Source organism: Pleurodeles waltl, chromosome 3_1 (assembly GCF_031143425.1).
Source record: "Pleurodeles waltl isolate 20211129_DDA chromosome 3_1, aPleWal1.hap1.20221129, whole genome shotgun sequence".
Classification (NCBI taxonomy): domain Eukaryota; kingdom Metazoa; phylum Chordata; class Amphibia; order Caudata; family Salamandridae; genus Pleurodeles; species Pleurodeles waltl.
Genome location: NC_090440.1, coordinates 301,808,529 through 301,836,183, shown reverse-complemented (window position 1 = coordinate 301,836,183; position 27,655 = coordinate 301,808,529). Strand labels below are relative to the sequence as shown.

At 44.2% G+C, this 27,655-nt stretch overlaps 1 protein-coding gene across 1 annotated transcript in view; it reads left to right on the top strand.

Moving 5' to 3' along the window:
* Positions 1 to 27,655, top strand: part of UNC13C (unc-13 homolog C) — a 1,168,779-nt gene that overhangs the window by 445,862 nt on the left and 695,262 nt on the right. Inside the window, exons 8-9 of the mRNA XM_069222447.1 lie at positions 4,873 to 5,092; positions 22,160 to 22,387. Coding sequence (XP_069078548.1) covers positions 4,873 to 5,092; positions 22,160 to 22,387 — 448 coding nt within the window. The remainder of the gene's footprint in view (positions 1 to 4,872; positions 5,093 to 22,159; positions 22,388 to 27,655) is intronic.

Sequence of the window (27,655 nt, the reverse complement as noted above, 5' to 3'; positions counted from 1 at the left end):
TTACAGGAAAGTATGGGCATAAATACATGTTAGAGTACTATTTTAACATTGCAAGATGGCACCCATACATACTGTTCTGGTTTAGTCCTTCTTTCATGACGACTCACTTTCACTAAACCATATTGTGAGCAAGACCATGTGTGGTCAAAACGCATTGCTTTGTTTCTTATGGGGAAAACATTTCTTCCAATGAATACATGAGCTTGTTCTCACTGCATGAGGCTTGTGACTTTTTGTAGTTGTGATTGGCAGCACCACTTATTAGTGCACCACCTCCATTGGGCACTGGAATCGGAGCATGTGACTGTGGAATATAAATAGATAGATAGATAGATAGATAGATAGATAGATAGATAGATAGATAGATAGATAGATAGATAGATAATGTCATGAAAGGGTAACCACAGTACACCCTTAGGAGATACATATACATTAATATATGAGATACATATACATGAATATGGAGAGAGTGACCCCACCTCCTGTAGCCATTAAAAACAAAATATTCTTTGTCCCCACCTTAGATGGGGAATAACCTCTTTCAATGCCTGTAAAGAAGGAATTTACAGGTGTCCGTTTCTCTCTGGGCACTGGTATGCTCCTTAATGAGGGACCCCAGTGCTCACTTCTAATATTCTAATATTCATTTTATGTCACTAGTATTGGCATAAACATATGGATGAGCCAGGAGGAATATCCTAGCCTGTACTACAGCCATCCAGGCATTGTGTTAGTGAGTGATCCTGCAAATTGCAAGAGGGGATAAGTGCAGTTATTACTGCCCTCAACTCTGCCCTAGCCATGATACTTTATTCTGTTTGTGTCACAGAGGGGTAAGAGAAAGGTTTAGAGGTGCAGCCCTGTGTCTTTCAGTGCTTCTCTATCCAAAAAAGCACTGGAAAGGAAGAAATTGAATAGAAATTGTATATCTGTGTCTGAGCAGGGAGCCAGAAGCTGTTTGGATTTTCTTAACCTAAGAAAAATCCTACCTGGGTACACACACAATGTCAGCAAAAACTGGAGGTCTGATGGCCAAAAGTTTGGGAAAAACCATGCCAAGGATGCCAGGTCTAACAATCAAAATAATAATAATAATAATTTGTCTTACCCAACTGAAAGAGCATTTGTAGATGAGAACATGTGGTGTTTCAGATATCTTATCAGGGTAACTTATAGAATTATACACATTATTCAGAATTTTTATTTTTGAAGGCGTGTGTGGGCATCCCACTTCGGTTATTAGCCTGATCTCGTTTTAACTGTTACATAGAGGTGAGCTAATTTTATTTAATGATTATTATTGTTTGCACCAGTGATCATTCTGCAAAATGCCAATGATAAACTCTCCAGTAATTGCTGTGCTGTACCCAACTGTAAATTTCAGATTTTTGAGTAAGAACTATATAATATTCACTGCATGGAGACCATTATGGCATCTTTGGGGTAAATATCACATAACTCTCTCATAATTGAACACCTTTAGAAATACTTACTTGAGACATAAATGGTCCCAGGCAAGAAGAACTGCCCAATATGCCCATGAGTGGGCAATGGAAACCTACTGTTGGAAAATGGGTAATTAGTAAGGGCAGGTAGGTACCTACACCTAGCAACAAGCCACTAACCTCCACCTAGGTACAGTTAGGTCTCAGTAAATTAATCCCAGCTCAACCCTTGGTAGCTTGGCAACGAGCGTCAAGGCTTAACTTAGGAGACAAAGTGTAAAGCATTCAAATATCACAGAACAGTAATTAAATAAAACACAGGAAACAGTTTAAAAATCCAAAACCAATTTATAAAAATAGTTTATATTTTTATCTTTAAATTGACACCAAAACTAATAAAATCGGATAAAGGGAACCGGAGATATGAATTTTTAAAGAATTATTACTTTTCTAGCGCTTAGAAACAAAAAGCGCCAATCGGGTCATCTGGTTGCACCACGACCGGGGCAAAGTCAAACTTTCAGGCCGACCGCGATGGAGCCCTGCTCGGCTACAGGTCGCGGGAGGCCTCGGTTAAAAAGTTACCTTCTGACTTAGTCTTTATTTTGAAGATTTTTCTTCAGCGGGACGAACCTGCCAGTCGAATCCGACCTCCTGGAGCCCTTGTCCGGATACGCGATGCTGGATTCCTCAGTGGAGATTTTTACCTTCGGACTTAGTCGTTTTTTTCGAGATGAAAATCCTTCGACCGGGGTAAACCTGGATCTTGATCCGACGTCCGTGGAGCCCTTCTCGGATACGATGGCTGGGAGGTCCCGGTCAACTTTTTACCTTCGGACTTAGTCTCTTTTTCGGAGATTTTTCTTTACCGGGACGAACCACCAAATCAGGCCGGGTCGCGGTTGAGGCAAGCCGGCTAGAATTTCCGCGGCGGGTCGGTCCCTCTATGGAGCTTTTTTTCAAAAATTCTCAAATCTTCTCCAAACTTCTGGGGCTTCACCCAGATGTCCTTTTAAGGTTCTTTTGGGGTCCACAGCTCACCCCAAGGGTCCAGAAGTTCTGTGATGGTCCTTGGGGGGTGCGGACTTCAACTCCCAGAATGCACCTGGCGCAAACTCCTTTTTGGCCACTGGACAGTGGTCAGCTGGTCGCTTTCTTCAGGAGTTGGTGCAGGGGACTCTGGTTAGCAATTTTTCACCTGTAGCAAACAGGGAGTCCCTCCTTGAACCAGTTGAAGCCAGGCAAAGTCCTTCTTGTGGTGAAGCCCAAGTGTGCAGCTGGTGCAGTCTTTCTGAGTGCAGGTTCCAGGTGCAGGCCAGGGGTCCAGCAGGGCAGTCCTTCTTCTCCTTTAGTTCTTTTCTTGTTGAAATCTGGTAGGGATCTGAGGTGTGGGTGCAGGTCTGCCAGTTTTATCCTTGCTCCTGGGTGAAAAGCAGGGGGGTCCTGGTTCTCCAATCAGGTACAGGGTCGTCCCCCTGTGATGACCACTTCCTGGGAAGTGTGGCAAAAATTCATCCCAGTGGGCAACATTCTCTAAAAATCCAACATGGCTGAATCTGATTTTTCGAGGTTACATCTGGTTGAGCCCACCCACTGGTGTGGCTAAAAATCATAAACACACCCCTCTCCTGCCCTCTCCTAATCTAATCAAGGGGGCACCTAGTTGTCTGGGGTTGCAGGATGTGGGGGTGTTGCTGGTTGCTCCAAATGTCCTTCTCTGCCTTTGAAGACCAGTTTGGCTGCCCTCCCCCTACCTGCCTCACCATCTGCTGAGGGGAGATTCTCTCCCACAAGCACATTCCTTTGTGTGAAGCCAGGCCACTTCACACCTCATCAAGGCAGCTCTGCTAAGCTGCTGCAGGCTGGCCAATCAGAGCACAGCAGCAAAAACAATGCAGGGCTGAAATTGGCAACTTTTTAGGTAAAGTCTATAACTCTTTACCTGAACAAGTTATATTAAATCCCACAACTGGAAGTTGTGGGATTTATTACAACAATTAATTTGATACCAAATTCTTGGTATGCATCTTTTAAGGAGACTTTAAAATTTAAAACAAAGTCTCCCCATTCTAGCCTATGAAGGCCATTTACTTCAATGAGGGAAAAACGAATTTGGCTGTTTTTACCTCACCAGGGTTTATAACTCTATTTTTATAAAGTCCCTGCTTATAGTTACATGGCACCCAGCCCTAGGGGCACATAGGGCACACCTTAGGGGTGACTTATATGTAAAAATAAGGTAGTTTGAGACTTTGGAAGTACCTTTAATTCCAAAGTCGAATTTGCATAGAACTTTAATTTAAAAGCAGCCAGCAAGGCAGGCTTGCTTTTAAAATGACACTGGGCACCTCAGCAGTGCACCTAGGTGTGCACCACCTATGCTGTGGTCCCTAAACCTACATGCCCTACCATATACTAGGGACTTATAGGTAGGTTAACTTAGCCAATTATAATTAGCCTAATTTGCATATCCATTTTACACAGAGCACAGGCCCTGGGACTGGTTAGCAGTACCCAGGGCACCATCAAAGTCAGGAAAACACCAGCAAAAAGAGGAAAATGGGGGCAAAAAGTTATGGGGCCTCTGCAATCAGCCCTGTTTTCTCACACCTACCAAGATAGAAAGGCAGCACAATTACATGGCCCTACGATTGCAGTCGCCATCTCCAATCTTAATTCACTCATTTAATATTTTGTTCTGATGAATGAGTAAGCTATATGTGTTCTGGTTCTCTACCCCTTGTAATCAAGAGGACAGTCTGTCGTATTTGTTAGCCCTGGTGTCATTCTCCAATATAGAGTTCCATTGATAATGCCTAATGCACGAAAGGGCTTCAGCTTGTGAAAGATTCTCTTACACTTATCAAGCCTCTCTCCTATCTGACCCTCTGTCATTCTTCATGATACGATGATGTGCACAGTGCACTCCTCTCACTGCCCATCACTTCCGTGACCCCGTTCCTTTCACCACGAAGGGATAATAAACATAGTTTATTATCCCTTCGTGGTTAAAGGTTTGCAGCTCCTGCTGTTACGCCCTGTATATGGAGTCCAAATATATGTATGGTTTCTATCTTCCTACCGGTTACCACTGTAATTCTAATCGAAAGTATATAGCCGATGTCAATGTATACATTATGATATACCTTATAGGAAATGTAATCAAAGGGAGATAAGCTTCATAAAACAGCGGAACAATTTAATTAAAATTGTATTAAATAAACAAATGTTACCAAGTCTGATATTATTAAATGATAACTGTATTGAACATTGCATAGGTATGTGTACGTGAACTGTGGTTTTATATTGATCCACATATAAAAAGCTGTCATTCGTCAAGATTCATCAGATACAGTATAATTGTTGCTCACTCGTGTGTTAAACAGTTTTTAGAATGAGCAATCTTCTATTGATCTTTACTCAACAGAAAATGCATGTCTTCAGAAAGACGTTACAGGCATTAATTTATCCAATCTCATCAACCACCCCTCACAATTTCGAAGTCTGGACAGCAACAACCCCCACCTACTGCTACGAGTGCGAAGGGCTGCTTTGGGGCATAGCTAGACAGGGCATGCGATGCAGCGAATGTGGTGTCAAGTGCCACGAAAAGTGCCAAGACCTCCTAAATGCTGACTGTTTACAGAGTAAGTCTTTTGTTGACAGTTGATTCTTGTTGCATGTGACATGCTTCTCTGCAAAGGTAAAAGCATCCTAATTCAAAATACTTCGCTTGATTTCTAGATGTACTGCTAAACCACAAACAATGGTGTTTCCTTATACCTGAGAAATGATGCGCAATGTTATGCAAAAGCATAGAGTCTGATACTTGTATGTGGTCAAATCGTCTAGTGACTTTGTTATAATAAATGCACAATTTCGCTCTGTTCCAAATACGTGTTTAATAGATGTTTTTACGTTTTTATACAGATAGATCGTTTGGTTGAATGAAAGGCGGAGATTATAATTGATGCGAAAACACTATACAACATTCAGACCAGCTATGTCCAGGCTAAGGAAATTATAATAAAAATCAAATACAAAAATATATTCTTTTTTTGCAAAAGTTTTACATTATTTTTTGTCAAGATACATAAAGAGGGGAGATAACGAATTGGGAGATTGTGGGGACTTACAAGATAGAGAGGAGCTGCAGAGGGAGATGGGAGAATGGGTATGTTATGTTATATTTTAAGTTATGTTATGTTGATTTGTATAGCGTGCTAATCAATGAATGGGATGGAGTGTGGGGGAGGTATGTGTAGCATAATATTTCATCTGACAGTATGTATGATGCAACAGTAGTTGAATATTACATCTTGAACATCAGGGTGCTGTTAGACTTGGCATCCTTGGCGTGGTCTCCCCTAACCTTTTGCCTCTGTTTCCCAGGTTGTTGATGTATGCTGGACTCTGTGTTTGCTCCTTTTGTTACTCTGGGCACTTAACCACCACTATCCAGTGCTAAAGTGCAAGTGCTCCTATGTAAATGTATGTGTAAATGACTTTCCATGTCTGGTATATTTGATTTACTAGTAAGTCCCTAATACAGAGCACTAGAGGTGCCCAGGGCCTGTAAATCAAATGCTACTAGTGGGTTGTGCCACCCACATAAGTAGCCCTGTAAACATGGCTCACACCTGCAACTGTGTGTGCAGTTATAAACTGCCAATTCGACTTGGCAAGTGTCCCCGCTTGCCAGGTCTAAGCCTTCCCTTTCTATACATGTAAGGCACCCCTAAGCTAGGCCCTAGCTAGCCTGATGGGCAGGGTGCAGTGTATGTTAAAGGTGGGACATGTACGTATGTGTTTTACATGTCCTGACAGTGAAATACTGCCAAATTCGTTTTTCACTATTGCAAGTCCTTACTCTCTCATAGATTAACATGGGGGCTGCTTTTAAATGTTATTAAAGTGCAGATTCCCTTTGGAAGCATATAGAAATATGGAATTTAGGGTCTCTGAACTCACAATTTAAAAATACATCTTTTAGTAAAATTTGTTTTTAGATTGTGTGTTGGAAAATGCCACTTTTAGAAACTAGGCATGTTCTTACTTAAACCATTCTGTGGCTCTGCTTGTTTGTGGATTCCCTGTCTGGATCAGTTTGACAGTTGGATTGTTTGCACCTCTCCTCTAGACAGTGCCACAAAGGGAGCCGGGGTGTAGCCTGCATATCCTGATGGACCATTAGGACTGAGGGGAGGGGAGGAGTGGTCACTTACACCTGAAAGGGCTGTGCCTGCCCTCACACAATGCAGTCTCCAACCCCCTGGTGTGAGTATGGGGTCTGGCCTGGGCAAGGCAGGATCTTGAAAACAACAGAGACTTTTTTTTGAAGGAGGCCTACTTCAAAGACAGAAAGGGGTTTAAGAAGAGCACCCCAAACCCCTAAAAATTAGATAATTTCTGAAATCAAGAGGAACCTCTGCCAAGGAGAAGAGCGGAAGAGCTGAGGAGAAGTGCTGTCCCTGCATGTGCTTTGTTGGGCTATTCTGCAGTTGCTGCTTTTGCATGTGAAAGGGGACAAAGACTGGGCTTTGTTGTGCATTCCTCCTTGAGAAGAATCTCCAAGGGCTTGAACTGAGTTTATCTCCTGTTGTTGAAGACTCAGGGCCATCAAAGACTTCCCCTGCCAGCACCTGGACTCGCTGCTGAGACTCCTGTCCTGCCAAGTGGTGCCCTATACAGTTCCTGGGCCCTTGAGAGGTGAACCTGGCAGCTAAGAACTGAAAATCTACACAAAGACCGACGTGGGGGGAAACTTTCGATGCACCACCTGCCTCGTGGCTGATAAACACCACGCCACCAGCCTTGCGGCTAAAATTGACATTCCAGCTGCATTGTGGCCGAAAGATCGAACCAACGAAGCTGGAGAAACAACGTGGAACACCAGCAGTGGCTACTGTTAACGATGCAAGTCCCCATGCAGTGCGGGTTTCCTTATACTGCATGACTGGATTTCAACGCAACATCAATGGGCACAGAAAATCTGCCCCAAGCCTGCCGGAACCAGAGGTGCCCGCCTGGATTGACACATCGCTCTTTTACAGAAAGAAGAAACAAAACACACCGACCCGACCAGAGGAGGAACAGCGCACGTTCTCGCTTGCAGGTGAAAAATCAATGCATCGCTGGCCTTTTTCAACGTACACTCACCCGTGCAACTTTATTTTAACATAACAGCGTTCTCACTGTTTAATAAGGATTTTGAAATTCATAACTTGACATGTGGCCTTGTTTTGTTTGGATAAATATTGCCTATCTTTCTGTCAACCACAGCAGCGAGACCACCCTCATCGCCACCACCGACAACATCAGGACAGAGGCGAAACTGCAGCCCTCATCCTCCTGGACCTCTCGGCCACCTTCAACACCGCCTGCCACTGCACCCTACGCACATGCCTCCACGACGCAGGGATCCGTGACAAAGCCCTGAACTGGATCACCTCCTTCCTCACTGGCAGAACCGATAGAGTCCGCTTCCCTCCTTTCCGATCTGAAGCCACCAATACCATCTGCGGCGTACCCCAAGGATCTTCCCTCAGCCTGACCCTCTTCACCATCTACATGGCACCGCTCACGAACACCGTCCGATATCACAACCTCAACATCGTCTCATACGCTGACGACACCCAGCTGATCCTCTCCCTCACAAAGGACCCTGCCACCGCCAAAACCAACCTCTACAAAGGAATGAAGGCCGTCGCTGACTGGATGAGGAACAGTCACCTGAAACTGAACTCGGACAAGATGGAGGTCCTCATCCTTGGCTCCATCCCCTCCGCCTGGAACGTCTCCTGGTGGCCGGCCATACAGGGAGCTGCACCGACGCCTACCAACCACACAAGCAACCTGGGGTTTATCCTGGACTCATCGCTCTCCATGACCCAGCAAGTCAACGCCGTCTCATCTTCCTGCTTCAACACCCGCCCATGCTCTACAAGATCTACAGGTGGATCCCCACCGAAACCAGAAGGATGGTCACCCAGGCCCTCGTCAGCAGCAGACTGGACTACGGCAACGTTCTCTACACGGGAACCATGGCCAGTCTCCAGAATCTCTGCAACGCATACAGAACGCCTCCGCACGCCTCATCCTCGACATCCCCCACCGCAGCCACATCACAGCCCACCTCAGAGACCTGCACTGGCTCCCCGTCAACAAGAGGATCACCTTCAAGCTCCTTACCCACTCTCACAAAGCACTCCCCAACGCCGGACCAGCATACCTCAACGAACGACTCACCTTCTACACCCCGAACTGCCAGCTCCGCTCCACTCAGCCAACCTCGCCCTTGCCACCGTTCCACGCATCCACAGAACAACAGCCGGCGGCAGATCATTCTCCCACCTCGCCGCCAAGACCTGGAACACCCTACCCATCCACCTGTGGCAGACCCAGGACCTGCTGACCTTCAGGAGACACCTCAAGACCTGGCTGTTCGAGCAGTAGCAGCTTCCCTACCCCCACTCAGCTCCTTGAGACCCTCGCGGGTGAGTAGCATGCTTTACAAACGTATTGATTGATTGATTGACTGATAAACCTGTGTTGTGTAATTTTGTAGTGCTTTGAATGAGTTATTGGGTGTGTTGGTGCAAATACTTTACACATTGCTTCTAAAGTTGAGCCTGCCTGCTCATGCCTAGCTACCAAGGGGGTGAGCGGGGCTTAACTGAGGGTAATTTTCCTTTACCCTGACAAGAGTGAGGGTCCTTACTTGGACAGAGGGTAACCTGACTGCCAACCAAGGACCCCATTTCTAACAGGTGCATAAAGATCAGAACCGATTTGGAACAATCGGAGAATCAAGCCAATAAGCCAATGAAAAATACATAGAGAGCATAGAAAGCATGTGCCTCAAAACAGTGAGGATAAAGCATCATACTTCATGTAGGCTGAAGCAGGTAGTCAGAGGAAATAACAAGAAAGTTACTGTTGCAAAACAAAAAGATATATTGAGGAAAATGCAATACAGATATCAAAATATAAAAATAAAAATGGTGCAAGATGTGAAAACCTGTGGCTGTAACCGATATTCAGAGTTATAGTCATTGATTCGAGCAATGGGATGCTAAAAAGTGGATTAGCTGTTGGCGTCACAGTCACCAAGTGCCAAGTAGCTGCCAAGCAGAGACAGATAACGGCAGAAGTGGACCAGTCAGCATACCAGACACTCATCTGGCATTTAGCACTCGGAGGAGTGGCCCCCAGGTTGAACCATATTCAGATAGATTGTCTGCCATTTTGTAGACAATGTGCTCATTATACACAATCCTGGCAAGCTCTACTAACCATTGCTCTCCTGTAAGTAGCATCAGCTGTTAACAGTGGCTCAGTATTCCAATCAAGACTGCTACTAATGACGTGGCTAACCACCTGCGGGTGTATGCATTCAGTTCATGAATGTCGGTTGTATCATGCAGTCGCTTAAAAGACTTCATAGGTGTCATCTGGGCTTTGAAACCCTTAGCTAGTTCCCACTACACTGTAGCCAATATGGGTGAAAAAAGTGACAATGGCACAAGATGTCCACTGTCCCAGCAACTTGCACTAAACCTCCAGCATCCATTGTTAGGGAGAAGGCCGACCCAGTGCAGGTTCCTAGGTGACCAACAATACCAGGAATGAATACTCTTGAAATACAAAAACTTAATTTTGATCTCATGGAAGACTCTGTCATGGGATTCTAACATTTTTGCCCAATTCATGGCAGTGTATTCTTTCTGTTGCAGCTCCTGCCATCAAATCGAAGTAGAATGGACATCAAACATCATCAAACATTAAACATCATTGCAGTGTAGTACTTTGTGCTTAGTTACAGTTTTGTGACACTCTTTGCCTGGTACTAATAGTCTAGCATTTCCTAAAGACATAGTCCCTCATTACAACTTTGGCGGTAACTGCCGCCTACCACCACGGCGACGGCCGCCAACATACTGTCGCTGTGGGCAGCAGCCCCCCACCCGTATTATGACCCTCGACCGAATTCTGCCAGAAGGCTGGCGGAATAATCTTGACGGTCATGGAGGTGGACGGCGGTAAGGTAGCCCTGTGTCAGCAGCAGCACCACGCCAGCAAAACACCGCCTACCGTATCATGAGCTATGATACGGCCTGGTGGTGTTTTCCTGGTGGATGCTGCTGCTGACAGCAGTGCCGCATCCCGTCTCCTGCCGGAGGACCCCCTGCAAGCAGGTAAGTCAGGTTCTCCGACAGGAGAGGGGGATGGGGTGTGTGTGCTTGTGTGTGGGTGTTGTGTGTGTGTGGAGGTGTATGTGTCTGTTTTTATATGCGTGCATGCGGGTGTGAGTCACGTTGAATATGTGCGTGAATGACTGAATGTGAGTGTATGTGTATGTTGTGTGTTGTGAATGTGTGTGTGCGACAATGTATGTTGGTTTGTGTTGCAGTGTGTGGGTGTGTATGAGTGCATGCAGGGTGGATGTGGGTATGCGTGTGTGTGTGATTGTGTATGTGTGCACATGTGGGTGTATAAATGTGGGGTGCAGGAAAGGGAGGGGAGGGTGGGGGAGGACTCTGGAGAGGGGGAGGGGGTGGATGAGAACCCTATCAGTGCCAGGGAAGGTATTCCCTGGCACTGGTAGTGCCTACAGCCATGGTTTTCGTGGCGTACGCTTTCCACGAAAACCATGGCGGTAGACGGGGTCATAATCCCGAGGGTGGGATTGTTACGGCTGCTGGACTAGAGACCGAAGTCTCTAGCCCAGCGGACGTTACCACCCTGGCAGCCAGAGTGGTACATTGGCTGTTTGGCTTGAGCCAAGCCGCCCATGTCATAATTTGGGAAAAGGTACCGCCAGCCTGTTGGCAGTACCTTTCCTCAAATTACCGCCGACCGCCAGGGTCGTAATGAGGGCCATAATGCTTCATTATACTTTGAATTGCTATTAAATCTTTGAATCTGGATGCAAATTAAAGTGGAGTTATAAATTATGAATCGATCTGAGGATGACATAGTCTTCTCCCATATGCAGTGATACATACCGGGTGGCCCAGATTCTTTGAGCATAGAGAAGTTCTTAGACTGCTCTAATTTTTGTGTCCCAGAGATCATATGATGGAGGCTGGAAGTTCTCCATTGCTGTAGGATCAAAGATTTTGTGATCAGTATTGCAATGAAGAAATATTGCTTTGAATGTTTTGACAGCGCAGGATGGTTAGATAGATCAAAAAATGGCCCTCATTGGGTCCGGTGGTAATGAGACCTGGAGTCTCGTACTGATCGAATGAAAAACGTTTCACCCATAAATTTGTGATGATAGGGCAAAGGAAGCAGATATGAAGCCAATCCCCAACCTCGCAATGACATCAGAAACAGTTGCTTGAAATTGACGGAAACATCTTGTTAAGTTGTGCAGGTGTATAGTAGTGCAACCACTTTGTGAAAAATGACATTCTCTTGAAATTAGCAACTCTTAATGCTATACAAGAGTAGATATTGTAATGTTTCAGTGACTGCGGATCAATCACACAAGCTATAGCGCAGGAGGGAGAACTTTGGCTGACAGTTCTTCTTGAAGAATATGATAACAATTGCTGACCCCTGTACGTTTCTGAACCCATATTGCTTGTGTAATTTTGAAAGATAGTGATTCAGATGGATAGCGGGCTACAGGGCTCATAGACTGAATAAAGTAAAATATCTGAAAGTATGAAAACTTTAAACAGGCTGGGATAGCAGGATTATTGACTTTGAGTTGTGCCCATGTTTCATCGTTGTCTCCTGCTATGAAATCCTGGAGCTGTACGAACCCCAATTCATTCCAGTCACTTATAACTTTACTGGTGACAGGGGGCCCAAATGCTCCAGCTTCTCTTAGGGAAATAGTTGGATGGAAAGGATTAAAGTGATAGCTCCATTGAAGCTCAGTACCTCTAGACCAAATCAAGTTTGGGATCTTGTATCTAACAAGTTATGGGAGCCATGGCATTTTAAGTTAATGAGATAGATTGATGTTACTTTCAAGAAACATCTGTTTCAAATTAAAAGTTGAGTCAAGATTATGTGTAGTAGCAGCATTTACAATCCAGTGTATATAGGTTGCCTCGTAATATTTGTTAAAATTGGGTAGAGCTAAACCTCCGTCCTCCATAGTTAGCTGGATTGTCTTCAGCTGAGTACGAGGTTTTTTATTTGCCCAAATGAATTTGGCGTAACATTGTATTAAGATACTTGAAAACATTTTGGGGAGCCTCGATCATAATGTTGGAAATGGAACCCAAATAAGAATAGGGTTAGCATTATTATCTTGACCAGGGCGATGCAACCAATTATAGTTAATGCTGAGTTCTGACATTTGCACATAAGAGCTTGTGCTTTCTTGAGAGTAGGGGGATAGTTTAAAAAGTAGAGGTCAGACATTATTGTGAAACATAAATACCAAGGTATCTAATAGGATGGGAAGCCTGATAGTTAATTTGCATCTCAACGGGCAATATTGTGTCTTGAGCATTGAAGAGCAGTGCCTCAGATTTCAATTTATTAACCCAATAGCCCCCCAAATTACAGTACGCTTGAATTTTACTGAAAGCATTCTCAATATTGTGAGGTTCGGCCACAAGATACAAGATTACATCATCGGCAAAACGTTTTTAGTTTGGGTGTGCCTAGCATCAGGGGTTTAATAGCATTGTCTTGCCTCAGAGCCAAAGCCAATGGTTTGATAAAGAGAGCAAAGAGGATCAGAGACAAAGGGCATTCTTGACGAGTCCTGCGATGTATCAAAACCTTGCCAGCTACTCGTGAGATAACTAAGATATTGGCCTCCGCCCCTTGATAAAGATTTGAGAGAAGTTGGACTATTTTATAGGGAAACTTGAATCTCCTGAGGATTGCAAAGAGGAGTTCCCATTGCACTAGATCAAATGCTTTTTCTGCATTGAGCATTATTACTGCTGCCTTGATTTTGTTCATAGAATAGTGTCAATTGCTTGGAGCAAGAAATTTGTGTTAGTTGAAATAAATCTTCCCGGGAGAAATCCACACTGATCATGATGGATAAGGCCCTGAGCTAAAGGCGTAACACGAGCTGCCCTGATTTTCATGAAGATCTTATAGTCATTATTAAGAAGGCTAATAGGGCAATAGGAATCTGGTTTCTCACCTGGCTTACCTTTTATGAGGAAGCTGACTATGACTGCCCAGGTGAATGAACTTTGCCATTTGGAAAGCTCCTAATGGCTTCAGCTACTTCTAATTTAGTGATTGGCTGCACCAGTGCAGCCTGAAGCTCTTCATTGAGAATTGGTATAGAAACCAATTCAAGGTATTTATTAATAGTGTCGTTGTGTAGTGCTATCTTGGAAGCATAAAGATTTGTATAGTGTGCTGCGAATACCTTTCATATCTCCTCTGCCTGATCCACGATGTGCTCCTCGGCCTCATCAAAAATTATTTTAATTAATGAGGCGTTCTGATGTTTTTTGATGTAGTGTGCCAAAAAATTCCTTACATGTTCACTCACTTTGTAGTACTGCTGAAAGAATGTACTATGGTTATAAGAGACTTCTGGACCTACAACTGGACTCAGAAGAACTGCTGTGCTTCATCATGGACTGTTAGCCTGCTGGACTGCTGACCTGGAACTACTGCTTTTCTGCTATGCTGTCCTGCTATCTGCTGCTCCTGACCTTGCTGAGGGAGAGCTGGGCTCTGCCTTGCACCTCAAAGTGATCTCCTAGGGCTTGCTGGGTTGCCTCCTATTGCTAGAGACTCAGGGATATGAAAGTCTCTGCCCCTGCCCCTGTGCCTGGTTCACTGGAAGTGGACCCAGATACTTGCAGCAGTGAAAGTGATGCATCTCCTGCCTGCTTGAAGCAGAAACCGGGGAATTGTCCCAGTTGCAAAAGTAAAACTGATTCACCACACTTGGGGACCGAGCAGCACCTCCGTAATCACTTCCCCTGCCTGCTGAAATCACTGCATCACCGTCATCGGTGAAGGACAATCAACACTCCCCTTCAACAGCTTTAAAGAACCCAGAATCAGCACATCACAGCTTGGTCACTCATCTTTGGAAGCCAGCGCATTGACACCAAAGTGTGGGAAAAATCAATGCATCCCTTGACTGCTTGATTGACATCGATGCATCTACTGATGCATAATTCCTGCTCCTTATGCTTGACATCCAGATAAAGTTTCTCTGTTCCCAGGGCCTGCGTGGCTCCTATACCTGGCCTGCACTCCATCGGTGTTAGCTTGAACTGCTGACTTTGCCCTGGTCCAATACGACCTCATTAACCCCTAAAATCCTATCTGCGTTTGCTTCTAAGAGCTAAAACTCTTTTGTTCTTCTAAAATTCATATCTCAACTTCAACACATTGGAGTTTTGTCATTTTGGTCTTAAGTTATTTAAAACATATTTACAGGGCTCTCAGCATTATGAAGTTTTACTAATCTGGGTATGGTATTTAGCAAAAGGCCCATTATTTTTTAATATATACATATTACCTCTTTCCTGACATCCAAGTCATACTACCTTTCATATTCCAACCCTGCCTCTTCCTTAATTTTATGACTAGAATCTACTTGGAATAGTCAGGGTGAAAAAATCAAGTGTTTCCAATGGTATGCCATAGACCTTAAATTATTTACACAGTTAAAGATGTGCTACAACTCATTCGGAAGAGCATTCCTACAACCCATAAATTAGACATATTACATTATCTGGATAAGCAGTTGGGAGAATATGAAAATGATTTATCCTAATAGACAGTGAAATTAATATATCCAATTAAAACAATTACAGTTGGAGCTGAAAGCGATATCTGATATTAAGATCAATAAATATGTATAACATTAATGTTCTAGGTATCAGAAATGCCAATATTTGTCTGAAAAATTGGCGTTCAAATTTCAGGCAATACAGACATTTTCCTAGCAAGTACGGAAGTTTCCTTTTAGATAAAACAAGGTAAAACAAGATAAGTTCCCTTAAATAAAGGTTTGTCCATTCCAAGAACAAAACGCAATTTATGTCTGAAATGCTAGTTTTTGATTACTTGTACATGCAGATTCGGTTCCCATACTCCAGCTCTTCATTTTAATGAAGTACTGTCATGTATAAATGCCACACATGGATAGATTATTTACCCATCAGATATTAGGGATGATTCAGCATAATGGTTTCCTTAGTTATGGCTCTTTGCTTGGTTTCTCCCAGTGATATTATCTACTCTGTGACAGACGTCTGCGTGACATAGGAGTGAGACGTACGCCTGAAATATGTAGTAATTTATCCGGAGACATAGTACAATGGTACTTAAGTTTATTGAACCAGCTGGCACTCTCTTACCATTTGTTCGCCTTGATACCCTCATAGATTGATGTCTTTTGGCAATTTGCGACCTCATTGGGAATGGCCGCCCTCACAGAGATAGTGGCCTGCTGGGGACATCAGACCACCCTGTCTTTGAATGCTTTTAAATCAAGCAGCTTTTTTTTAAAAATGCAGCCCGTTTCCCTAAACGGAAAACGGGATGCATTTCAAAAACAAAAATGAAAAGTTTTCTTTTCATTTTTTCAGAGCAGTCAGTGGTCCGTGGGACCACTGACTGCTCTGAAAAAATATTTTGGCAACCATTCACAAAAAGGAATGAGTCCCCTGGTGACCCTTTCCCGTTTGCGTATGGGTTCGCACCAATTCGAATCCTACGGTCACAAAATAATGCTACATCGTAATGCGATTCGCAATTAGAAAGAGAACGCCGCTTCCTAATTGCGACTCGCAAACCTATTTTGCGATTCGGTAAATTGAATGCGAATCAGGCCATTTGTGAAAAGATAAAAGGTGCGTACATCTGGCCCTAGAATACTTGTAACTGGCTGAAACCTCATTGGAGAATAGAGAATACTAGATAATTCCTTACAATTTGAGGATCTTCACTTTGTAATGTACACCACTGGTCTTCAGTATGCCTGCTATCCAGTGCAGTAGTTATCAAAACCCTAATGTATGGTTCAGTATTCTTCCTTGATCTCTTAGATTCTAAAAGACAATGAAGGCTTGAAAATTCACTTTAGTATATGAATTGGACAAAGATATGGAAGTCATAGATACAAGTTTAACACAAAATACCACTAGCCCAACAGTAGGATTTTGTTTTACAATAACTCTATATTGAATTACAGTATTTGGTCATAGTGGTTACTGTCCTCCTAATTGAGTATCAAACACCAGTTTTGTGAATTCAACAACTATCCTGCCTGGGGACTACATGGCCCAGACTCCCTTGCTGGTGTTCTGTGCTAAAAGAGAAGGGGCCACCATGCAACCTAAAAGGTGTCACACTTACCCGCAGTGCAGGATGTATGTTTTATGAATCCAGCAGTTATATTGCCCACAAACTGGGTGGTGCAGACTCCCCTGCTGGTATTTTTTTGCGGGAGGAGGAGTAATCACGAAAAAGCCTAAAAGGCAGCACGCTTAACTGAAGTGCAGGGTGTCTAATCTGTAAAGCTGACAACTATCTTGCCCTGGGAATGCCCTGCTGGTGTTCTCTATTGGAGGTGGCGGGTCAAGAAGCAGCCAGAAAAGGCAGCATGATCCATCACCTGCAGCAGGCCTGTCATAGCCCAGAGGAAGCTGGACTGTGCACTCCTCTGAGCTCAAGAGTTTCATACTATGGTAAAAAGGAAGGCTTCAAAGATTGCTAACGGTAAGAGTACTGTCCCCCCACCTCTCACTTCTGTCAATAGCAAACTTTTCGTCAAGTGTAACAGGAGCACTAAATAAGAAAATAAACTCAGTGAAGGAAAGGCTGGCGGCTGTGAAAAGTATAACTATAGACTCCACTGCCCCAGCTTCTGGCCGAACTTCAAGTAGGGAGCCAATTAACTCTCACTGTAATGGGCTAAGGGGAAATCCATGCCTATATAATGCATCTGTCACCATTGAGTTTGCCCCAGGTTCGCCACTTGATAGCATCCCGGAAAGAAAGGAGATACCACACAGAACAAGCTTCTTCTAAAATCAGATGCTCCTGTTAGTATTGCCTAAAACCAATTATGTACTACTGATTTAAACAACTGTGAAAGTCTAGACATCAGCTGTTAACTGTATGTCTAACCCAGCACCAAAATCGTAAGCTTTTATCAAGAAATCATTTGAGACAGTATTTAAAAAACGGTGTTATATTGAACTTTCACTGGTTTAATTTACCATTGTGGCTGACTGGCTGAACGACCCGGAGTGGTGAGGTGTCTTTTAATATGTGTGCAGGGAGTGAAAGGTTTGCAGGAAATGAGAAGATTGTGGCAGGGAAGGGTGTGATGGGGAGGTCAGGCCATTACTCATACCTCCCCTGTTGTGGAGAGTTTCTCAAGAAGTGATGGGTGGATTAGTAAATGAGGGAAGAAGGACACTAGCATCCCAATGGCATAACAAAGGCCTCCATTGGCTCTGTGGTGCGGGGGGGCCCTGAGCTCCAGGGGGCCCACTCAGTGCAGCACCCTGGCCTGGGAGCCCCTGAGTCAGGAGGGGATTCCCCCCATTTTCTTTTTAGGGCGCTTCCTCTAGTTTTGTTTTTCCACTGCGGCATCCCAACTGCGTGAGACACTATAGGGGTGCAGTGAATTCTCATCAGGACAGGATGAGTCCCCATTGAATGACCTCCACTGCAGTTATCCCCAGAAGACACCCCTTATATTAGTGCCCTCACTGGTGTTCCAATGTTAAGACCTGATCAGAGTGAAGAGTGGCTGGATTAAAGAATATAAGGTTTTTTAATGGTTGAGGAAGATGTGTGTGCCACGTTTATCAGCAATGATTATATTATCATGGAAGAAGAGTGTCCTGGCAGGGAAAGGGTCTCAAAGGAAAAAGGGTGATTATGTTGTGATACATTTTAGGAATCCTACAACTGCTCATATTATCCTCCATAACTGTCCCTTTTGGAATTCTGGCTGTGGTAATATATTGCATTTTGGGTATTTCAACAGAGTTTTGATTCTTGCCAACAATTGGAATCGTGTATATGCACTGATGCTATAATATTTTTAGAATGTACTTACAATTAATTTGCCCATTTGGAGTCACATGAAGGAATAGACTGACTGACCATATCTAGTCAAGAGGAAGTTAATTTGGGAAAACATTGGTGTTTCCATTTCACACCCAAATACATTCCAGTGCATTTATTTCATGTAATATGTCAGGAGTCTTTTCAAAGTTGCTTAATCCTTATTGAGTTAATTTGACTGAATATATCTACAGGAAACACGGGCCACTGACCCTTTCTATGCATGGTTTCACTACCTTGTAGTTCCCACAATTCCCTCTTGGAAGGGAAGGGACAAGGGTAACTTTTATTTTTTTATATCTTTAAGGTTTACTAATTTAGGCCCATTTTTATACTTCAATTGCGCCGAGTTTGCATCATTTTTGTACACAAATTTGGCGCAAACTTAACTCCATATTTATATGTTGACGTTAGACACATCTAATGCCAAAATATTGGAGTTTACACCATTTGTTGGATGTGTTCACCTACCTTGCATCAATGAGATGCAAGGTAGGTGTTCCCATCTAAAAATGGTGCTATCCCCATAGCCCCATATTTATCCACCTGTGCTAAAATGACGCACGGGTGGGAGGAGGGGCTAAATAATGGTGCAAAGCTTGCTTTGCACCATTATTTAACGCCTGGGACAGACCAGGCGTTAGAGTACCTGTGGACCCATTTCCATGGTTAAACACCATGGAATGGGTGCACAGGTGCCCTCCCCAAGCCCGAGGAAAACCCCCACCCCCACCAGAGACACACCAGAAGATGGGGGACCCCATCCCAGGAAAGTCTGGGTAAGAATTTATTTATTTTTGCCATCAGGGGCCCTAACTCGGGCAGCCATGCATGGCACTGGGTGCACTGGCCATCCCCAAAGGAAACTCGTCCCCTGTGCTCGCCATTGGGGTGGTGGGCATGACTGCTGACAGGACTCATATTTTGGCGATTGTGCACCACGGAATGGCTCTAGTCTGGTTAGAGGCATTTATTTTACTGTAACCAGGCTAGCATCATTTTCTGACACACAATCCCCTACTTCCTTACCTCCACCCCCACCCCCACTCGGCTAGCGCCTTTCAATAAGTACGGTACCCGGCTGGCGTTGTTAAATGATGCAAAGTCAGCGCTAAACTTTCTGCAACAAAACTGGGTTAGCACAGTTTTGTAGCACAAAGCACAAATATGGGCCTTAGTGTCTATACTCAGATTCACCATATCGTCATGTATTCTCTGTGGAGGATCTTGGTTTAAAAAAGAAATGGTGGCGGCAAATTTCTGTAAAAATAACTCTAACCACACATTTAATGTACATAGCAATGTTGAATGGACTCTTTTGTGGCTGGGGGATTTTAATGAATGCATTTGTATTTTTCATTCTAGCAAGGTATGTAGGTTGACCAATTCATAAGGTAATGAATTGACTCATTTTGAGCACAATATACTGGCGTATGTGTTAAATGATATCATAAAAAGTAATCTCTTTGTCTCCTAAGATGTTTGTAATTCTTCATTTTTGAGGGTTCCAGCATTCACATATAGTGGATCCATTTCTAGTATTGACTTCATAGTCCTCTCAGAGGACCTTTCTCCTTTTCTTTTAGATTTGGTTGTTTCTCTTTGAGCTTACAATCATACTCTACTAACTTTTCCTTTTCCTGTAATGTGCACAAAATGGTTCATAAATCAATCTGTTAAATCACTAAGAACTGGTTTTGTTAAAGAATACTGATATTGTATAAAAGTGGGCATGAATTAACCATTATAAAGTTATTTGTGATTTGACAGAGATAAGGAGGTTGACTTTATGATATTCCTCAAGGAATACAGTCATCCTCTAACTATTTTATATTCTTTAGACGAGATTGTGAAGCACGTATTAGAATGATAAAGCCAATTGCATGACGTTGTGTTGAGAAGCACCAAATAGTTTGACAATTCCTATTCTGTTATCCATAGAAGTTGGTATGCCATCCCACATATGGACCTTTAGGTTAAGAAATAACGGAAGTCGTACAGCTAGGAAATCCTCCATCAGGAAAGAAGCATGAGCTACTTTACACCACCCAATCACGCTATGTAATAATACTGGATTCTGGAGATTCTTCAATGCTCCTTATTTTAGTGAACTGCTACACTTTCCCCAAAATCTATTAGTCCAGCATGTATGCCTCTATCACCTCAGGCTGCAATATTCTTAAATATTGAGAGAATGGTATGTCATCTCTGTAAGATCAGAAATTATCGAATATTTCAAAGGATAGGTTCCTGGGTCTAATGAAGTTCCAGTCATTCTTTTTAAATGACAACATTGGCTTATGGGCCGCAGCAGTTATTAGTGTCCTTAAAGCTGCAGCAATGTCCAAACCCACAAGGTCTTGGAGCCGCTTTGTTATTGTTTGATTACAAAGGGAATGAAGTGAACCCTACTAGTTACAGGCCTGTATCTCTTTTATATTTAATTGTTAAAGTAGAGGGGAGAGTTTTATTGTCAAATTCAAATGTTAGGCACAAGAAAAATCTATCTTCTCCAAGGTTCAATATGGTTATTGCTATGATCTAGGAACTATAGAGAAGTGTCTGAATCTCTACCTATTGCCCTTGACATATATAGTGGCCAATGTTCCTTGTATTTATCATGAGCTTTTAATTTAGTTGAATGATCAAGCTCATGGCACAAGCTAGTAGCCTTTGGAGTGGACTCTCTAACGGTTTAATTTTTGGTGCAGCTTCAACCTGATACTTCTGCCTGTGTTTGTTATGGCGCTTCCGGTGAAAATATCAATTCATTTGGAATTGGAAGGGAGATCTGTTAGGGATGTGTCTTGGCCCCTTTTCATTTTACTCTTATTAAACCTGAAAGGTCATCTTAGAGTAAGGCATCAGAACATGCCCTAGATAGGCTCCCATCTGGTCTCAGTGTTACTTAATGCTGATGATGAGATTTTTAATAGCCCATACAGCTAAAAGGCATCAAAACCGTCTTGTATTTTTGCCATTTTCATGAAGGATTTGGATTTCAAAACAAACCTATCCAAATCCTATGGAATGTGGCCCTCGTTCTACAAAGAATAAACCCCATTACGTTGGCAGTATGCATATTCACAATGTTAAGATGGTTCAGTACTTAGGGGGGCCTCTAGACTTATCCTTCATATAATACCAATTTAAAACCTACCAGAGCAATTTTGAGATTCTGTAATAAATTAGTGTAAGAAATCGGGTTAATTGGTGAGGGAGTAGAAGCAACACTCTTGCAACAGCCACAGTCCTTGACAAGGTGTACCACAAAGATCACTAAGTGCAGATCTTCCGTTCCTGGTCGTTGTCTTGCAAAGCGTCTGGTTTGCTGGAGTTTCGCATTGTCAGTCATCCTGTGCAGCAGAGACTCAACCTAAAAAAGGATTTCACCCTTCATGACAGAGGAGTGCACTCTTATGCCAGCCAATGGACAGGACCTGGGGAGGTACCTCTTGGTCATGCCACATACAATCACGTAATTCTTTGTGTTTGCAGCATCACATCTAGATCTATACAGCATATCCAGCAAAGGTCTGTCCCTGGACTATCTTCCATTTGCATTGATTCAGCTACCACAACCCTGCCCCATTGCCTAGGAAGTTAACTGATTATTCATTAATCAATAAACAATTGTAAATCAATGGTATGCATGTTGCTTGTTATTGCAGGAGCTGCAGAGAAGAGTTCTAAACATGGTGCAGAAGACAAAACGCAGAATATAATTACCTCAATGAAAGAAAGAATGAAAATAAGAGAGACAAACAGACCTGAAGTTTTTGAGCTCATCCAAGAAATGTTCCACATTTCCAAAGAAGACTTTGTACATGCCACGAAAGTAGCCAAGCAAAGTGTGTTGGATGGCACGTCCAAGTGGTCAGCTAAAATAAATATCACAGGTAAGATATGAAACTTATTAAAACATTGACAGTCTGTTGCGTGTCATCAAAGTGGTTAAGTATAATATGAGCTACAACCTTTTATAATAACAATAACTAATTCTGTTCCTCATATCCCCCATTTTATATTTAAGTCACACCTTCAGCTGATAATTGTACATTATACCCAGCAGTCAAGGTGCTTAAAATATAATTCTGCACATTTCCTCATTTTGGGTAGTATTGCATGATTGAATTTAAGACGGTTTTGTTCTCAGAGAGTTATTTGGCAGTTGATAGTCTCATAATTGATCAAAATATGGTCAATGTTTACATGGAAGTCTTTTTGAAAACATGTGACATTCTAACATTGGGATCTGAATTTCTTGAAAGCTTGGATCGTATTAACAAAGACCTGCTAAAGTTGTTGGTTTCAAGTCTTCTTATGGTGAGCATTGAACCTAGCAAAGTGATAACAGCCACAACAGCAACCAAATAAACAATTTGGAACACTAGAGAGACTCTCAACCACCCAATACTATTTAAAAAATATATATATTTTATTGGTTTTACTTTTCAGATACATATTGTAAACTTTGCACAAATATACAACAGGATCCCATTTATCTGAGTAGGATACATTCAAACAACTAAACCCCCCTACTTGTGCACACTTCAGATCCACCTGTGATATTCAATATTATTACATGCTACATTGGCTGGGTTCCTGAGCATGTAGTGTGACGCTGGGGAGCCCCGCATGCGCTTGCTAGGATGGTCTATCTACTGCTGGGTCTAACCTTTGTGTTGGAAAGTGGTTCCTTTATGTGGGTTCAGTTATAGGAAGCGGTGTCGATGCTTATGTGTTCACAATATGTGTTGTCTGGTGTGCTTGAGCTAGTGAGCGGGCGAGCAGCTAGCGCGAGGGGTGTTGGGCTTACTCATTGTCAGTGAGTTACATGTCGGGGAGCAGTACTGTCGTGGGATGTGCAGGCAAATTACTACTAAGTATGCTTATTCAATGGATTGCCCACTTCATGGGGGCTTATCATCATTTTTAGCCTCGAGTTTGGTCACCAGTGTTTCCCAGGCGTTGCACCCTGTGTGTTGTTGTCCATCCCGTGCCAGTTTCTTTAGCACCTGATATTCTGTGCGGGCCCAACGCAGTGTGAGGGTATGCCAGGATTTCTGATCGGGTGCTTTAGGCGCTTTCCAGTGCATTGCTATCAGTCTTCTATACATCACGCATGCTAGGTCTACAAATTTGTGTAAGTGCCTGTGTTTTTTGGCTCTTGTCCTCAGCCCCAGTAGGCAGGACTTGGGGTCCACTGTCAACACAAGTCCTGTCAGTTCTGAGATCTCTAGTACCACCTCTTTCCATACTTTTTACCAGTGGCACTTTACATCTAGGGCATGTCGGCTCCGTGCCGGGGAACATTCGCTTTATTCTAGCTGGGGACAAATACGTTTGATGTGTGAAATTGAACTGGGTGTAGCGAAATCTGGGGTTCCTCGACACACCTCGAGCATGATACAGAGCTCTCGGCCAGTCTTCTTGTGGGATCGGGTCAGGGAGGACAGTGTTCCACCTCTCCTTAGCCCTCTCCATGTGCGGTTCGAAGGGCTTGTTAAGGATCTTGTATAGGCTCGATACTACTTTTGTTTGGGCATCATGTTGTAGTATGTGGTGAATTATGGGAGAGGTCTTTGGTTCTAGGGCTCCTGTCCCCCACGTTTTTTTGATTGCATAACATATGGCATGATATGCCAAGAATTGTCCGGGGTTCACTTCAGTGAGAGCCTGTATGGCTTCAAATGACATTAGCTTACCGTCCTCAAAGCAGTCGCCCACTGACTGTATGCCCGCCTCTGTCCACACAGACGGTGGGTGCATTGCGGCCTCAGTCCACCCCGGGAGGCGATCCAGTGGGATATGCAGGGAGTAGGGGAGCGTCTTGTGCCCCTTCTGGACATATTTCCCCCAGCATGCATGTGCCACTGCCAGTAGTGGGTTAACAGATTCGCCTTTGGGGTGTTTGATTGACAGCCATGTTAACAGTGGAGTCCCTTTTAACCGGGTCTCCAGCCATACGGACTCTGCCAACGCTGGTCTGTGAATCCAGTTCTGTAACCACTGCAGCTGTGCAGTCGCATAATAAAGTTCAAAATTGGGAGCTCCCAGGCCGCCCGCGTCTACTGGGCATTGCAGTGAAGTTAGTGCCACACGCGCTCTGCCCCCGCCCCATATGAGTTGTAGCAGCGCTGTATTCAGATTACTGAAAAAACTTTTGGGGATGCTAATCGGCAAGGCCGCAAAATAATATAACAGCTCGGCAGTATTAGCATATTCGCGACCGCCACCCTGCCTGGAGGCGATAGCGGTAGTTTGTTCCAGAATCGTAGAGAGCCCTTTATGGAGGCCAGCGCTCTCCCCAAATTACCATCTGTATTGTGGTATATATTTATATCGAGGTATTTGAACGTTTCGAAACACCATTTCATACGCCCCGATGGAGCAGTCTCCTGCCTCGCCGGTGACCACCTGACCAGCGGGAACGCCACGACTTTTCCCAGTTTACCACTAGGCAGGATATACCTCCAAACTCGGCCAGCAATGACATTACTGAGGGTATCACCACATTACTTTTAAGGATGTAGATTAAAGCATCATCAGCATATAGCAAGATTGCATGATGAATCCCGTTCCTGACTATTCCCCAATTATTTTCCATCGACCGTATTCTTGCCGCTAATGGTATAGCAAACAGGAATGGGGATGGGGGCAGCCCTGTCTCGTGCCCCTGGAGATAGGGAAACTGTCAGATATAACTCCGCCCGTTTTCACTCTGGCTTGTGGGTTGGAGTAAAGTGTCCGGACCCAGCGTGTGTAATTGGGGCCTATTCCCATTCTCCACATTGTGGCTAGGAGGAAATCCCACTCTAGCGTGTCAAATGCTTTTTCAATATCCAATGACACCACCATTTCGTCGTGTGCTTCCAGGGGGGTATCTCCCATTATGCTCAATAATCTGCGGATATTTAAGAAAGTGTTGCGCTTCGGGATGAAACGTTTTGATCGTCATGTATTAGGGTGTCTATAATGGGAGCTAGTCTATTTGCCAGTATTTTACCCAATATTTTACAGTCTAAGTTTAAGAGCGAGAGTGGTCTGTAAGATTTGACATCCGTGGGGTCCCGTCCCTGTTTGGGGAGAACCACTATCATGGCTTCTCTCTGGGATGGGGGCAGATGTTCATTGGCCCACGCCTCTTCAAACACCTTCAACAGTTGGGGCTTCAAGCGAGAAGAGTAGGTAGTGTAATACTCTTTCGGGAGGCCATCTATGCCATCTATGCCAGGTGCTTTGTTCCTGGGCATTTGCGCTAGGGCTAAGTCTATTTCTCCCGCTGTCACAGTGGCTTCGAGGGAGTCCCTGTCTGCTGGGGATAATTGCGGTAGGAGAGAGCCCCCGAGGAAGGACTTGAGTTGCAGAGACATACACGAGGTGCGTTTGGTTAATAAATTCGTATAGTATTCTCGAAACGTTTCATTTATTTCGACTTGCGTAGTGACTGTGGTATGTATGCCAACCCGTATGGCCCCGATAGGGGATTGCTGTCTGTCCTCCCGTAGCAGCCACACCAGCAATCTTCCCGACCTATCGCCTTCTGTGTGCAGACGCATTAAATGGTAGTTATAATCGTGACATCGGAGTCTGCTGTCTACTTCATTATATTTTGAGCGCGCTTCTTTTAGCGCTGTGTAGGGGATTTCCTTGCGCGCTACTGCTATTTCTGCTGCCCTGAGCTCCTTTTCTAGTTTACCAATTTCCGCATGCAAGGTGCGTCTTACTCCCCACATGGCGGATATGCAATGCCCTCGTACCACCACTTTGTGGGCATCCCACTCAACCGCCCGTGAGTTTGCGGTTGAGTCATTTGTTTCCCAGTACTGACTCAATGTGGTTTTCAGTGTTTCTACAAATGCCTGGTCTTCTAGAGCGTCCACCTGAAGGCGCCACGTGGGGATCGCCTGTAGCCTCCGACCCCAGTCCAGTGTTACTCTCAATGGTGAGTGATCTGACAATGTCCTCGCTAGGTATTCTGACCCATTAACCAGTGTTCCTATGTCCTGGGTTCCCCATATTATATCTATTCTAGTGTGTGTTTTGTGTGGGGCTGAGTAGAATGAGTATTCCCTCTGTTGCGGATGTCTCATGCACCATAAATCATATAGGGGGTCATTACAAGTTTGGAGGAGGTGTTAATCCGTCCCAAATGTGACGGATATACCACCAGCCGTATTACAAGTTCCATAGGATATAATGGACTCGTAATACGGCTGGTGGTATATCCGTCACTTTACTGTCACTTTTGGGACGGATTAACACCTCCTCCAAAATTGTAATAACCCCCATAATCTCATATCACCTGCCCATGTCTGCAATGGACTTGTGGTGTTTCTCTTTGCTATCGGACTCACTTGAGCGTTGGACCTGTCTAGTGTTGCAATTGGTGTGCTGTTAAAGTGTCCGCCCCAGATGGCCGGAGCCGATGGGTTTATCAGTAGTGACGGCGTGAGAGTGCGTAACGGTAATCTGACGGCGGGACTTTGGCGGGCGGCCTCCGCCGCCCGCCAAGGTCAGAATGAGGGCCATAGTGTCCATAATCGTCTGCAATACTTTCTCAAATTGTGCGGAGTGTGCCATGAGTGTGCTTTCTAATTTTTGTAGAGTCGGGTTTGTCTGCTGGTCACTGGGCGCCATGGGTGTTCCGATCTTGGTTCTTGGTTGATTTAAGCCTGCCAGCCATTATGCCTGCCTGAGAGGTGCCTTGCGGGATGCAGCGGCGTACGGCTTAGCTTTGTCCTCACAGCAAGTTGCCCCTTTGCCGTATGTCCTTGTCACAGTGATTGCTCCCTTGCACTCCGGACTTCACGTTGGCTAGTGGAGCTTAAACAGGGCTTATTCTTAACTTTTAACTGAACAGTTCTTGCGCCTGCTTGTTCACGGACTAATGCGGGGGCTGCCAGCTCTACGGGCGGACCCAGCGTTGAGTTGCCCTGGAATCATATAGCGTGCCCTTTGTAGGATCGGGATCCTGTGCCTGCTGCGCTGATAAGCCAATCCCCCTGGGGGCAACGGTGAAGATGGGCCGCAGTTACTCGATGGGGGAGGGGGAGCGACAAGGAGCAGAGAGAGGGGGAAGCAAATCAAGTCAAGAGGGGAGTAGGAAACTGACCCCCAGGCAGGCTCACATCCACTCCCGTTTCTGCTGGGCGAAGTCCAAG